Source organism: Athene cunicularia, assembly GCF_003259725.1.
Source record: "Athene cunicularia isolate RWA chromosome 19 unlocalized genomic scaffold, athCun1 chr19_part1, whole genome shotgun sequence".
NCBI lineage: Eukaryota > Metazoa > Chordata > Aves > Strigiformes > Strigidae > Athene > Athene cunicularia.
Genome location: NW_020799124.1, coordinates 3,677,960 through 3,693,662, shown reverse-complemented (window position 1 = coordinate 3,693,662; position 15,703 = coordinate 3,677,960). Strand labels below are relative to the sequence as shown.

The 15,703-nt window shown below is 44.5% G+C and overlaps 1 protein-coding gene across 1 annotated transcript in view; it reads left to right on the top strand.

Moving 5' to 3' along the window:
- Positions 1 to 15,669, top strand: part of PPM1E (protein phosphatase, Mg2+/Mn2+ dependent 1E) — a 32,428-nt gene extending 16,759 nt beyond the window's left edge. The window contains exons 2-8 of the mRNA XM_026861439.1: positions 2,072 to 2,190; positions 6,810 to 7,009; positions 8,739 to 8,927; positions 9,619 to 9,762; positions 10,065 to 10,158; positions 10,433 to 11,376; positions 15,329 to 15,669. Of these exons, the coding sequence (XP_026717240.1) occupies positions 2,072 to 2,190; positions 6,810 to 7,009; positions 8,739 to 8,927; positions 9,619 to 9,762; positions 10,065 to 10,158; positions 10,433 to 11,376; positions 15,329 to 15,460 (1,822 nt within the window). The 3' untranslated portion in view covers positions 15,461 to 15,669. The remainder of the gene's footprint in view (positions 1 to 2,071; positions 2,191 to 6,809; positions 7,010 to 8,738; positions 8,928 to 9,618; positions 9,763 to 10,064; positions 10,159 to 10,432; positions 11,377 to 15,328) is intronic.
- The last annotated feature ends 34 nt before the right edge of the window (positions 15,670 to 15,703 follow it).

Sequence of the window (15,703 nt, the reverse complement as noted above, 5' to 3'; positions counted from 1 at the left end):
GGACTGGAACACAAGCTCAGGTTGCTGCAGGTGGTAGCACAGCCTGTTACGTTTGTGCCCGAAGCGAGCTGTCTGGCTTGTGTCTGTAAATGCTTTCTGCACGGATTCTTCTGCTGCGTGTTATTTAGGCTGAACCTTAATCTTCTCTGCATTTTTTCAGAACGCTGTCCTCCCGCCGTTGCTAACTGCTGGCGTAATTATTCTATCCTTGGCATCGCAATCTCTCGCTTTGTTGTAACATGGAAATTGCACGTAACATGAACAGTAACCAGTCTCACTGCTCTGGAGTGTCGGAGCTAATAATAGAAATGAAAAACCTGCTCTTTGTGAGCTAAATAAAGGCGGACAAGACGAGCTAGAAAATCAGCTTCTACACACAGCAGAAGTAAAGGAGGTCCCGGTGTGTTTTCCTCTTGCTGATCACTTACCACCGGGCATTGCTGTATGGAAATAGGATCCAAGTTCCTGGGTTGTGCTGGGAAGAGCCAGTCCTAAGACAGCTGATTTCCTCCAGCAGTCGCGCTTCATTAGTGCGCACACGTTGCTGAGGCTTGGAGATGCTGCGTGAGCGGAATGCTCAGCTGCTCGTTCGAGGAAATACTCTTAGGGAGGGCGCAGTAACGCAGTGCGAGTGGCTTTCTGCCTCGCTGCAAGGGTCAGAGCGTGGCTCCTGACAGGCTATCACTTGGACAAAGCTATTTATTGCTAATCTTTAAATAATTTAGAGATATGTCGAATAGTAAATAAGGAGGGTCGGTGAACTTATTTTGTGTGCGTTTTATAAATCTGCTACGTAATCTTACTGTTTGTAGCAGCATTTGGTACAAGAATCTGGAAAACTTCATGGTAAAATGGCTTTTCAAAAAAAAAAAACCCTCTAGCAAATCTGAATTTTTCTTTCCTGGAATTCAGATTTCACTGCCGAAGCTACGGCATGTGGGCCAGCGGAGGGTGGCAGTTGGCTTTCCTGGGCAGTGAACCAAATGTGAAAAGCGAGTGACGGTCGCCGTGTGCGTCTCAGGCTCCAGAACGATGTCTGATGAGTCCGGATTCATGTGTCGAAGTTTTTCTGCTCTGGATCTGGTTAGACTGATGCTTCCAGGCTGCCACCTCCTCTCCAACCATGCTAAAAGCATGTGAACAGACCTCCTGGGCCTAAGCAGAGGAAATAGGTTAAGGAGGTGTATGTGTGCCTTGCCTGTTCCCTGGATGAGCTGATGCAGAGCTCTGTTGTTGATGGGTGGTTTCTGAGGCTGAAGTTAGCTCGTACGTCTCTGCGCAGTCCTAGACAGGCCCTATGGAGGACATTGTTACCCCAATGACAACTACAGAAACTGGAAGTTTCAAGCTGCATCAGCAAGAGACACCTGGAGAAGTTAAGGCAGACCAATGGGAAATACAAAGTCCTGCATAAATTAAGAGGTATTAAACTCGTGAATGAGGGAATGTACATTAAAGTGGCTTTGGTTTGCTATAGATTAATTAACCTTGGGAGATATCAGGCTTAATTAAGCTACAGTGAGTTAAAGCCACTTTACTCTTGATAGAGAACATTCACGAGGGAGCTTTTTAACCTTATGCACATCAACTGCATACCTCCTACAACTTTCAGTGTCCCTTGGTGAGCTTTTGGACAATTTGAGGATTCTCTTATCCTTTGGAATCCTGACTCCAGCTCTTAGGAGAAACTGGGTGAAGTGTGGGCTTAAGATAAAAGTGTGTAACGTACGTGTAGCAAATGTACACTAAGCAAGGGTTGCACGACAGACTCTGCAGGGGGGTTCAAGTTTAGATTTGAAAAACCTTCACATAGAGCTTACGAAATGGAACATTAAAACTTAAGGAACGGGGAACCTAAGAGTGAAACAGGGTTACTAAGATCCATACGGTGAGGTTGAGGTCTTGCTGCAGGGTTGTGATGCTGTCTAGCAAAGGAGAATCGAAAGTTTTACAAATATTGGTGCAAATTCCCGTTTGTTTATAGAAAATAACGTTATGTGTTTCCCTGACTGCAAGTTACCTTGTTAAATCAGATTAAAATATCTTTTTGTGTGTTTTTTTTCTTTTCCAGTAATTGCCCTTCATTTTTGGCTGCTGCTTTAGCTAGAGCAACTTCAGATGAAGTCCTTCAGAGTGATCTTTCAGCACACTATTTACCAAAGCATGTGGACAACGCAGATGGGATCATACGTAAGTACATCTGCACTTGATAATACACAATTTTACATGGTGTGGATCTTTCATTTATACTCTATACTGGAACCCTTTGCAGATAATTCATAGATTTTTTTTTTTAAAGTCAGCATTGACTTCAGTGATCCATCTGGCCTGACCACTTGAATGGTACTTGAATTTTCTTCAAATTGAATTTTCTTCAAATTAGTTGCTTCTACCAACTAACTAAATGAAGCTGGACTAGATTTCTTGTAAAGGAATATTCCATATCGTTGTAAAAAGATTAATGGAGAATTCACCACCACTCCTGATACAGTTAGTGGCTAATTGCTTAGTCAGAACTTCCTCATCTTTGAATCTTCCCTAGTTTTACTATTCTTGATCTATTTTAAATGCCTTTCTCTGGTTGTATCTGTACTTCTACTTTATCAAACTCCTGCTCCTTAAGACCAGGTGGAAATCACTCCTTTCTTTTAAGTGCACCTTCATAAGACTGTGTCTGGTGGCCCTGAATTTCTTTGTAAGCACTTTAGAATGTGTGGTCCTGCTGCTTGCTGGTGAGTGCCGGTTGTCCTCCTTCATCCTTAGAGCAAGGTCAAAGATATCTAAGTGGGAAGAGATGATTCCGAATCATTTCAATCAATACAGCTTTTACCGTGGCTTGTAATTTTTTTATGTAGTTTTAGCAAAGGATAGTACAAAGATAGTTCATGCTTACAAGGAAAATTTCCTTTTCTTCTTTTATCTGTGTTGGTTAACAAGATTTTTGCAGCATCCAACTCAAAGCCATGCACCCTAAATCATTTTGGGATTCTGCTGACCCAAATAACCTTTTGAAAAACCTTCTAGGGTGCTCATTACAATGAAGGACAATGCTTCTCACATGTATTGAGAAGAATTCTGTCATTTGATCTTGAAAATACAGCCACCAAACCACTTTTGTCTATTCCGTCCTTTTTTGATAAAAAAAATAAATAAATGATTCTGGGGATAAGTAGGATATATAAATCTGGTTCTTCAAAAAGGAAGATTCTGCTGTATTTCTCAGGGAAACCTGAGAAACAGAAAAATAAGCTCTGGGTTCCTTTTTTGTAGGTATTGCTGCCTCCTCCTGCTGAGCAGGTAAATGGAATAGATTTGTCATTGTTCTGGCTGAGCAGCCTTCATTAATTTCAAATTGAGATCTCTGAGACTTGCATAAATATTTGACAGTCTCCAAGGAAATGTTGACTAAGCCTCCACACAGAATATCTAAAGAGTTCAACAAAAAAAAAAAAAAAAAAAAAAAAAAAAAAAAAAAAACCACCACAAAATCCTCACACCTACAGAAATTGCCACTTAAATATATCTAAATCTGTAATACACGGATGCAAACATGGATTGGTATGTGTACAGGCTGGAGCAGGCACTAAAAATATGACTCCAGCTGCAGTATGTTGAGGTGAATTGTCATAATGAAGGTACTTGAAAATAAAATATACCTTTATAGATGCAATGTAAAGTGTTCAAATATGAAGATAAAGGGGGAGAGGAAGAAAGAGAACATCTTCTGGACTGTGGGAAAGCAGTGGTTTCACATGAATGCTAGTTTTAAATAATACACCATAATGCTAATTTTCAAAATGGAGCATTAGCTCAAGTGGTGCGAGCTTTGGCTAGAGAAAATTGTAACAAAACTGGGGGGATTCATGCAGGACTGAAGGAGACTTCATTGCAAAAGGTCAGCAATTCCTTTCTCGCTCACTTTCTGCGTAGGAGTCCTTTGAGACACCGGGGCTCATTGCTCAAGAGAGCTGCAACAGGTGAAGGCCCTAACGGGTACCATATAGGCAGGCTTTCATGCTTTGAAAGAAAACAAAGGGAACTGTAGCAGGTGATGAAAATGGGATTTATACATCTTGAAGTTTTGTGCTCAGAGTTCACTGTTGACCCTAATGATGTCTGGAGTGCCAGTAGAATGTGAAACCAAGCTGAATTTAGCTGGCTGGTTTTGATAATCCAATTCTATGTCGTTTTTTTCTTATGAACACACAAATATTTTTACTTTGCATAATACAAGGAGACATTTACCTGATTTGCCTCAAGTTTGATTTTGCTAGAAGGAAAAAAAATAAATAAATTCCACATTTCCTTAGTGACTCTGAGAATTGCAACGTGACAAATCGTATTGCATGCTTAGGAGCGGTAAAAGCAGTTATTGGTGTGCTGGTGGAAAGGAAATTAGAGGCTTCATGAAAGAAGAATGCTAATCTTAAAAGAAGGAAAACTCGAGTCCTAAAATGTAGGAATGCAGGAATATGGAACTGTTATATTTGGGCTGACCACGTGTCTTTGGATCTCAAGAATAAGAGTCATGGGCCAGGACTGATTGTTCTCTTCCATTTGCACTGGAGAGAAGCAAGAGAGCTTCCATGAGAACTGAAAGACATTTGATTTCCTTTTTTGAAAGGTCGGGTTTAAGAACATTTAGTTTTCTTTTTTGTGGAGAAAGATATTCACGTGGGGGGGTTCAGCACTGTTAAGGAAGCACTAAAGGAGGCTGGATAGTAGGACCACATTACACGGTGAAGGTGTCTGAAACATCCAGCAGACTTCACAAAGCGGATCCCAAAGTCCCATTACCCCATCTCTGCAGGTACTAACAGATGGAGTTACTACAGCCAAGACACAAAGAGGTCACTGACCAGTCAGAAACTTGACTTCTTAGATTAAGACCTTGTCATCAGCTTGACGACCTGTCTACAAACCTGGGTACTGATCCCTGTTGTGAGACTGTCTGCGTTTTCAAGAAAGCCCTTAAAATTTAGGTAGTAAAAAGCAAAATCTGATTACTGGTATTCTTTATACCCTCATTTTGCCCTAAAAGAAGTCAGTTGCCTTTGGGAACTATAATGCCTGAGCTGGATTTCCCACTTAGCTGTGGTACAATTAAGCACTGCTTCCAACACTGGGGATTTTGGAGCAGCAGGAGGGAAATGAAATTCTCCATGACACAACCGCAGTGACAGCTGAGTCAGCTCTGGCTCAGCGCTGCAACATTAACAATTGATGAGTAATTTACAGCTGTGAGGGGGAGGTTGTGGGCCTTTCTCCTGTTTTAACCTCCAGAGCCGTTATTGATGATGCTGACGCTACGCACACTCCCTGCTGGGAAGGGTGCTCAGTGCCTGGGCACAGCCAGGGGGTTTCCTCCCTCCCTCCCTCCCTCCCTCCCCCCTTCAGAGGGATGCTCTGAAGTGTAACGGCCACGTGACGCTGAATGTCCACCCTTTCCCTTCGGATGTGCCCAGTGGAAGGAAATGGCAGAGCGAGTCTGTAGGGTTCACTTTTGGAAAATACCATTTGGACATGCCAGGCTGTACGTCTTCCCTCTTTAGTTGTATTACCCAGCAAAGGGATTTCTGGTGGCACTGGTGAGAGCAGCAGAGGTGTTGTGGGGGAATTGGTACCTGTTACTATGGCAGTGGTGGCATGACCCAGTCATTTGATTTCCACCATTTATTTTAAAGCTGTGTGATCAAGATGCTAAGATTCCTCCTTTTGATTATGTCTGTAGCTTATTTCTGGCTTCGTGGCTGCTCCTGCAGATCGAGCTTGAACCAACTCATAATCAATAGAGCCGGGAATATATCTTGCTCCTAAGGATCTTGGCCCCCTGATCGCTGTAGCCCACACCTTGTGTAGACCTAGTACAGAAGTTAGGAAGAGCTCCTTTTAGGTTCTTCACAGAATTGCTGTGAACTGAGAGCTGCTGTAACTCTCCCCTCTACTCCCTGTATTTGAGCCATTCCTCTTCCAGGAACGTTTGACACTCACAGATTGCTGCTGTCTGGCTTTGAAGATCTCTGGTGAATGATCATGAACAAGGAGATTCTGCTGCGTTCAGCTCTGATGCTTACTTCCCGTTTTCCTCCCCTGCATTTCAGAACAATTGTCAAGTGCCCAAGTTTTCACATTTTAAAATTACAATTTCTCAGGAGTGACAGTTCAGCATTTTCTTAAATTGAAGACCTTTATGGTTTTCTCATTTGCTCATGCAGATTTCTTTGACGCACTCTCTGGTCATGAATCTGGAAACAACATTATGAAACTAAGAAGGTACTGGATGTGTACCCCACCAAAACATCTTAAAGTGATGCTATTCATTTCTGTAGATTGTTTACCACTGTATTGCCTCAGTTCTGCAGTGAGGTGTTGTTAGGAATAGACACTTTGGTCTAAACCCAAGACGTGACTGTAACGGACTGTGGGGTTTGTATGTGACACGATATGTCATGACAAAGTCCTTCTCAGAGCTGCAGTGGCACAGCTGCACCCCCCTGGGCAGAGTGATGCAGGGGATCAAATGGTGAGGGAAACCTTCTTGCTTTTCGTTTCTCCTGACGCCACAAATGAGTTCCCCAAAGGCACAGGGGAATGTTTAAGTTAAAAAGACAAACAAACAATGATGAATGCTGTTTATGGTGAGTTTGGCTTCCTCTTTTTATGCATCAGAGCCCAGAATTTCCCTGCTGACATCTATTCCAGCTGCTCGGCTAGAATGGTCTTTTTTCCATCTTTGTAATGTATGCAAGAAAAAATTTCCCGCTTAATAACACTCTTAGCCTTTCATTTGTGGTTTTTGCCTTCCCCAGAGATTGAGACAGTGAAGCTAGCCCGCGTAGTTTTTAGCAAATTGCACGAGATCTGCAGCAACTGGGTGAAAGACTTTCCGCTCCAGCCGAAGCCCCACCGCTACTACGAGACATCCATCCATGCCATCAAGAATATGCGCAGGAAGATGGAAGACAAGCACGTCTGCATCCCGGACTTCAACATGCTCTTCAACCTTGAGGTAAAAAGAGATCGTGGGGAAGACAAATGCATAGGCTAAGTACAGTTTCTATTCCTGGGGAAACTAGGCAGCCTTCTGCTGTGAAAACAAAAGCCATACCTGTGATGGACCTGGGCAGGACTGACAGTCAGGAGACACACCCAGTCTTTAGTTGGGTCAGTTGATATTCTGTAGCCATAGCAGCAGCGTGACATGCAGTTTCTACGCTGGGTACATAGACTAGAAGAGCAATTTTCAAGGCTTCTGGTGAAATGTTATCTAACTAAAGTTTGTATTTGGCCCATCCTGAGGCAGCCACTCGTGGAGTGGCTGAAGGGCTGACCTGTCATCGTGCAGAAAGCAGCCCTACTTTTGTGAGCAGCAACTGATGCCTTGTACCATGCGATAAATCAAGGTGGGAGCTTCTCTTTGGCTGCACGTGCCCAGGTGTGGAAGAGGATTGCTCATGGAAAGGGGAAGCAGTTCACCTTGCAGTTCATCACTGAAACCAGTTGTCTACAGGGGTGGGTCTGTCCTGCTTGACAACCCTTTCTCTTAGGAGGAAGAAGCCAGAAACGGGAATAAGGAAAGAAAGTAAAAAAACAAACCAAACCAAACCTCAAAACTTAGAGGAGAATGGGGTGCAGGAATCTAGCACCATGAGTGGTTTGGTGGAACTGGGGCCAGACTTCCCTCCATTAATTACTTTTTGTGGCCATTGGTCAAACACTCATGCCTGCTTCTCCTTCAGATATAAAAACTGGACACTGAAGAAAGGCAAATAGAAGAAAGTGGCAAGAATTTTACCTTTAGGATCAGATTGCTGCATAATTGATTCTTTATTACATCCTGTCACTTTAATAACCATCTTCTGCCCCATCCACGTTCTTGCTTTTAAATGATATTAATGCAAACAGAGGCAGATGTTTCCTTTGCCTGTCAATTGTCAGCCTTCTTATTTCAATTTGTGTTGGAGCCCATTACTTAAAAATTACAATGTACAAATATTCTAGTCATTGAGATGGCTGTCAAGGTTGAATTGGCGCTGACAGTGGGTTGGTGTGTTATATGTACGAGTAGGCACAGGAGTTGCTGTCTCTTGGTACAGCATTGTTTCTCTGTTTGAACAGATAAGGGGAAGCTGAGAGAACTGACTTGAAGATGAGTGATTTTGCTGTATTTGATTTGTGAATGTAATCACAAATATCTGATGAAAGAGTACATACAGGTTTTTTTAAAAAAAAAACAGGCATCTAAGGTGATATGGATTAGATTAAAAAAAAAAAAAAAAAGAATTAAAGCAGAGGCTGTGGCCGGCTTTACATTTTAACTGTACTGGCATTTTATCTTTGGTGGTTCTAGTCTTGATGTAGACTTCATGTGAACTGTACTGGATGTTCTCTCTCCATGGCTTTTGCACACAAAACCTGCTGCACCATTTGATAAGAATGGCACTTTCTATTTGAGTTGAGTGACTGAACTGTGACAAATGGGACACAGGGAGCTCTGGGAGCACCACACGGGCATCCCTTGCAGTTTGCAGGTAGAATTCATCAGCAATAAGGTGGAATTTCCCATCAATGCCAGCAAAGACGGTCCGAGTAGTTTGTTTTTCCAGTGGAGACTCTGCCTTTAAGTACAATTTCATGAGGATCCCACAAATCTCAAGTTCAAAAGTTTTAAGACAATCCAGTTAGCCGCTTGCATTGCATTTCCCTGAGTTGTTTTCTCAATGTGTTCCCGTTGACAGGACCAAGAAGAGCAAGCTTATTTTGCCGTGTTTGATGGCCACGGGGGCGTGGACGCTGCCATCTACGCCTCCATCCACCTCCACGTCAACATGGTGCACCAGGAGATGTTCCAGCAGGACCCGGCAGAAGCGCTGTGCCGGGCGTTCCGGGTGACCGACGAGCGCTTTGTGCAGAAGGCAGCCAGAGAGGTGACTGACTGACCTGGGCTGGGCTCTGAGAGCGTTCACCTCCACCTCCTCTGTCAGCAGGGGTGCTCCAGGCGCTGAGCCTCCGCTTCCCACACATCCCTTTTTCGTTTAGGAGGACGCTGCTGCTGGTTTTAAGTTCACATGCTAACCAGGTTTAGTCCTCGGGTGGTATTTTTTTTCCCCTCATCTCTACAACATACCTTTTTCTTAGCTCTAGAAAGCACAAATCAATGGGTAACTGACCCTTAGGCCTCCTAAACATATACAAGGGCTGAGTTAAGTGCAGGGAACTCCAGAAGCTTACAAAGAAACCTTTGTCCAACGCCAAAAGAAGAAAGATTTTTAAAGCTTTTAGAAACAACCTGTTAACTCTCACTTCTTAACTATTACAAGTCAAACCAGTAGTGCAGAAGCTCTCTAGCAGGGCCCGGCTTCTGAAACACGGCTCCAAGGCAGGGGAAGTCACAGGGCAAAATCGATGGCTTGTGTCTGGCCACTTTGGCTCTGAGGGGCTGTTACTGCACAGTCGGAGCAGGAAGGAAAGCGCTGCCCGTTCCTCCCCGGAACAGGCTGAGTGTTGGAACATCAACGTGTTCTGTCCTCGAGTTAAGCAAGAAAATGCTTTGAAATGGTTCTTATTTGCTTATTTAAAACTGCTGGCATTTTATTTTTTTCTTTTCACCCTCCCCAGAGCCTGCGCTGTGGAACCACCGGGGTGGTGACTTTCATCCGAGGAAACATGCTGCACGTGGCTTGGCTGGGGGACTCCCAGGTTATGCTCGTGAGGAGAGGCCAAGCTGTGGAACTGATGAAGCCCCACAAACCAGATCGAGAGGTGAGAATACCCTGTTTTAAATGCACCCAGGCAGTCCTCACCGCTGCAGCTGACAGGAATCAGCTTTATGTGGGACACGGAGTGTCACCTTGCCGCGGTCTCTTAGAGCGGCAGCTCCAGTTGTCCCGCTTTGTTTAGAAGCTGGTGTGGATTTGTCTGCAAACCCTTGGTTCTCATCTGCTGGGGCCTGCAGCCCCCACCATGCTGTGTTTGTGAATACTAAATATTTCTGGGCGTGTTTGGCGTGCGCTGGCGGTACTGAAGGCTCTGTCCAAACCCTCTCGTGTTGCCTTGCTGTTTAGGATGAGAAGAAGCGCATTGAGGCACTTGGGGGCTGTGTGGTCTGGTTTGGAGCCTGGAGGGTGAATGGGAGCCTCTCAGTCTCCAGAGCTATTGGTAAGAGTGGGCTTCAATCCCTTTTTCCACTTTGCTTTTCTTTTTAATTAAAACTTTAATTTTTCTAGCCATCTAAATTTGAAATACAGCTGAAGAGAGACCTGTGGGTGATAACCTCTATTTTTTCCCTCTACAGTCTGAGGGAATAATTTCCAAATAATTTCTTTAACTTGGGGTAAGAGTCATCGGCTCCGTGCTGTGTTAATAAAAGGGCTTCCAGATCCTGTGGCTGCAAACCCACGGTCTGGTGTCTCTGTGTGGTGTTTTTCCACAGGGGATGCTGAGCACAAGCCATATATCTGCGGGGACGCAGACTCTGCCTCCACTGTCCTAGATGGCTCTGAAGACTACCTCATTCTAGCCTGCGACGGCTTCTATGACACAGTCAATCCCGATGAGGCAGTCAAAGTGGTGGCTGACCATCTGAAGGAGAATAATGGCGACAGCAGCATGGTAGCACATAAATTAGTGGCGTCTGCTCGGGACGCCGGTTCCAGCGACAACATTACTGTCATTGTGGTATTTCTCAGGGACATGAACGCAGCGGTCAATGTGAGCGAGGAGTCGGACTGGACAGAGAACTCTTTTCAAGGTGGGCAAGAAGACAACGGCGAAGATAAGGAAAACCATGGAGACTGCAAACGGCCGTGGCCCCAGCATCAGTGCTCAGCACCTGCAGACCTAGGGTACGAAGGACGAGTGGATTCCTTCACCGACAGAACTAGCTTAAGCATAGGGTCCAGCATTAACCTGTTTGATGATCAAGGCTATTTAGACCTGACAAAAACAGGAACTAGTACACCTCAGAGTGCCAAATGTCTGCCGCCAATCCAAGCGTTTAGTCCTGGCATACCAAAGAGCACCAACTGGATCAGCTTAGCAGTGAAGAACGACTCGCCGGAGCGCAGCCCGCCGCCGCCGCGCGCACAGCGCGATCCCCGGGGGCACCACGCTCCCCATGGTGTGGCTGCTGCAGGGCCGAGCAGCTACAGGGTGAAGGGTTTATCCCCCATCCTCTGTGGGCTGGAAGAGGAACTGTTCAAATCCTTGGGAAAGCGAGCTGCTCTCTTTCACCTCCGGCTCTGTAACGGGAAGAGGCGACGAGGAGCCAGGCTCAAACCAAAGTTTCACGCGCCGCTCTGGGCCCGTGAGCCTTTCCACCTAGAAGGATCGAGGCTGTCCTTGCCCGTCCGGGCCCGCAGTAGCACGAGGTTGTGGGTAAGACACTCCCCGTGGTGGAGGCTGGCTGGGCGTAGCGCTGACACTGAGAGCGTGTTTTTGATGCGAAGACAAAGTAATTGTATACCAGATTCACACCTTCATCAATGCTGTAAAATGTAACCGTCCCCCCTCGCGTCCCCCGTCAGACTCCCAAAGTAGACGTTCCCAAAATAAAACCGGCATCATCAGAAGGCGACAAAAGGTGGGCATTTCCGAACTGTACTCCAGTCCCCTGCAAAGCTCAACCCACGTGTAAATAGATCTAGGAATTAACAAATGTAGTTGTTTCAATCTCAATGAAGTGTTGGTGGCGGTGCCACCCTGAGCAGTGCCACAGCCACCCGGCCACCCGCACGGACCCACCCACGTTCACCAGGGGGAGGCGGCAGCCGGTGCTCGCGCGTGGGGCACGGGCTGTGACACCGCGGGAAGCTGAGCCCGCCCGAGGGACGTCTGTGGAGCAATACGGAAAGAAAGATTCTGGTTTAGAACTGCCAAATTTTCTGAGAGTGGGGGGGAAGTTGCCTTTTTTTTTTTTTTTTTTTTTTTTTTTTTTTTTTTTTTCTTTTGTGCGTGTTCTGCTTTCTGTTTATTTCAGGCGAGCGTTAAGGTGAATTAGAAAATCACATCCGCTTTTGCAGGTAGACGACTAAAAGCCATACAGGGTTTTACCAGGTAACTTAGGAACAGACAAACTAAGCTCCTGCTACTCTGTTCTCAGACTCCAGCTGAGGTACAGACTCATAATTTACCTTTTTTTTTTTTTTTTTTTTCCCCATGTAACATAAAACATGGAATATGAAAAAAACATTTTTTGTAGTTTAAAAAAAAATTATTTCCTATGGCTAGAGGTGCAGTGTAGGGAATTTCATACCTTTCTTGTGCTTTTAGTGGCATTTTTCTCGTTTGTCAGTTTAGGAAACTGTTCTCAATTAGTTTTAATTGAACATGATTGTGCTTAATGCTTTGAGCCAACCTCTTTCCACCGTAACTTCATCTCAGGTCTTAAAAGAAACCGATCTGTGGAGACGTTCAGTACAACGCTACTGTCACTCAACCAGCCAAACCAGAGAACTGCTTTCGAGAGATAATGAGCAATTTGACGAGCTGTTTGGTTTCGGTCGTGATTTCTAGACGGCGAAGGCGTAATTTCCCCTGCAGTTGCAGCAGGAAGGCTGGTAGGACGCCGTGTCTACGAGGAGCGTTCTCGCCGCAACGCGGCGATTTCCAGCGCGCGCGGGCCCGGAGCGATCCCCCGAGCAGGGGCTGCGCTTGGGCTTTAGTGGAGAGGGTAAAACTCCCGGAGAAGGCAGAGCTCTGCTTCGGTTAAACCTGGGCTCAGACAGGAGAGCGAGGAATGTCGGTCGCCCTTATTTTCGTAGGCAGAGCATTAGTTATCGAACTGGGTGACAAACAGACCCACCGGCTCCTCCCTGCTCTCGAGGTGACGTCGCACCCTGAGGGGAGCGGTTAATTGGGACGTAAGTAAGCAGACGATTCCGTCAGCTCCACTAAATTCACATCCCGTTATTATTCTTTGTTACAGTTAGACATTTGGAAGAGTATGAATAAAGTAAGTCTTCACAGGCATTTATTGTACAATTCATATCACTTTAGCGGTAACGATTTAATAACAGTATTAGTACTTAGCTAGAGTTTGCAAAGTATTTTAATATATTAAGTAGTCAGGAGATTATTCAACACAACAAGATGGCAAGGTTTGAATTCTGCCAATTTCCGCTGCTTCTATCTTTGATGCACTATTTCAAAAGCAATCTGATGAATAGCAAAAGGCTTTGTGAGTAACCAGGAGTCAGAGTGTGGCTTTAGATTCCTTTGATCTTTTCCAGACTTTTTTTTTTTTAAATCTTACGGGATCATTGGCTCTTATCTGTCATCTTATTAAGCCTTAGCTGTTTGTCAATGTTCTCTTTAGCTGCAGCGTATGTTCCGAGTCAGATTTACTGAGGAAATTTGAGAAACCAGGAAAGGGTAAAATATGCAACTCTGGGGCATCTCTGCGGTGCCTTCGTTTTAAATTATTCACAGTAATAATGACAGGTTGAAGGTCCATCTTAGAGGTGACTGTCGCGCTTCGGAGAGAGAGGTGGTGTAAGTGCAATTCTTCGTGTGAGTAAATTAGAATGAAAAGCCGTTACGGATGATAAAACTTCTTCCCAGTCTGCAGGAGCAGTTGAAGAGCACTGGGCTGCAGGTGTGCTGTTTTGGGAAGGATCTAGCTTTTTAGGTGTGGATTCATAAACGATAATTCTGCGACTCATGCCATTTTATCCTGCTAGGAGAAAAAAAAAAAAATATTAAAAAATCTACCATCGTAGTTCCAGTGTGGTCAGGTAAAACCATTGTATAGATAGCAAGTGTTCATTTCTTCACTAAATACATATTTATAGAGTAGATAGGAACCATTTGTAAGGTAAGTCCTTTAAAGTTCTATAATATTAAAAGTAGTGGTTATTGGTCTGATATATGCTGCTCTTGATTCTACACTCTAGACAAAAAAGCAGTGCTTTGTGAAATGCAGTGTTTTCTCTTAATGCCACTGGTGATAGGAAGTAGTTCTCTTCAGTTCACAATCCTGTGCCCTTATTTGCTGCTTGCTAACGTAAGCAATAATCCCTCTCTAACGGTATCTAAGTGTTCTGTATCTCGTACTTTGATTGTCTATCTGGTGACAATGTAAAAATATTAGGCTAATATGAAAGTATCTAATTGTATTTATTAACTGTTGATACTGAGATTCAGTCTGTGACCTGTGTTTTGTATTTTTATTGTGTATCTTAGTGGTGGTGAAATTTGTATAACGAATCTTTCCAATAAAGAGCTGAAGTATCCCTTTTCCGCGTTAACACAACCCGCATCACTTTCAGTTTACGTGTTAACCGTGTTTGCAGAACTAGGAGGTAGGTAGTGAAAACATTTTTTTCTTTTTTTTTTCTTTTTTTTTTTGGTTAAATTGTGTCGGTTTTGAGACCCGGGCTCCAGACGGTTTGTCTGAAGCTGCTCAAAACTCGCTCGTAAGCTCTTCACTGTGAGTACTAGCGGGATCCCCGCGATCCCCACGCTGGGAGTTTCCTGTGTACACTTTTTTCAATGTGCAACTCTGAGGAATGTCTGCGTTGCAGAGAGCAGTATAGCACCAGACCAGGGAGCTGTTAACCCCTTTCGATTTGCACTAAAGGTGGGTGGAAACGCATGTATATAACTTTTTTCTTTACCTAGAAGTGCCATCAATTGTCCTTGCAAGTTCAAACCATTCGGTATTTGATTTCGGTTGCATTGTGACACTGAAGGACAATGTCAAAGCAGACTTTTAACTTAACGCCACATTTATAGTGGTGCATCCTCACAGAAACTCCGCTCTGTTTTTGGAACACTGTGTGTCAGCGAGAAGCGCGTGGTCCTGTGGGCAGATCCGCTGAGGCGCCGCCAGGTCTGTGCTTACAGACACGGCTGCTGTAGTTCAGGTCCACTATCTCCTCCCTCCATCCTCCCCACCCTGGCAACGTTCTACGGGGGACAAAAAAAAAAAAAAAAAAGAGAAAGATTGGTCTAAATGAGGGGCTGCTTGAGCACAATTTATTCACTCAGCACTAGTCACGTAAACGAAGCCATGGGAGGGGATACTGCAGCTTTGTTCACGCCTGCGATTTAGGGCAATCTTTCTTTAATTCGTAGCCTCTGTGCAACAGGAACGAAACTTTCTACCCTTGTATCATGTGCAATAAGTAATAATGAAGCATTAACACAACCTCAAACGTCCGTGTCCGTATCCTTCCCCAGTCCTCGCTAATCCAGCGCTCGCACTGTACTTGCCAGCATTAAAGCTAAAGAAGAAAAAAAAAAAATACAACCCCACCTCTTAGGGTTTAGTACAACTGTTGTATGTCGCAATCGCGTTTTGTTGGGTCTTTTCTCTCCTTCACTCTAGAAGCCACCTTGGAACAAGGGAAGCTGGCTGAGCTCACCCCGAGAACTCCTCCGGCACCAGCGCGTGTGGCGAGAGCCAGGTGTGTTGTCCCTGGGTGCTCCCGTCAACCTTTCTGTGTTATCTTGTTCATGAAACTCACGTGGTCTTTATGAAGCAAATAAGTGACAGCTAAGGCTGCCACAGGGGTGGGCCCTCCCCCTTCAACCTTGTTCTACAGTTCACATGCGAGTTTAGTTATAACCATGTATTAGTCATCCGTATTTTATTTATGAAAGCTGTTTATACAGGAAAAACTGTTAAAGTTTTACCAATATCTTAATAAAACAGTAATTTAAACCACACTTCAGGTGGTCTGTTTATTTAAGAGTTAAAAGG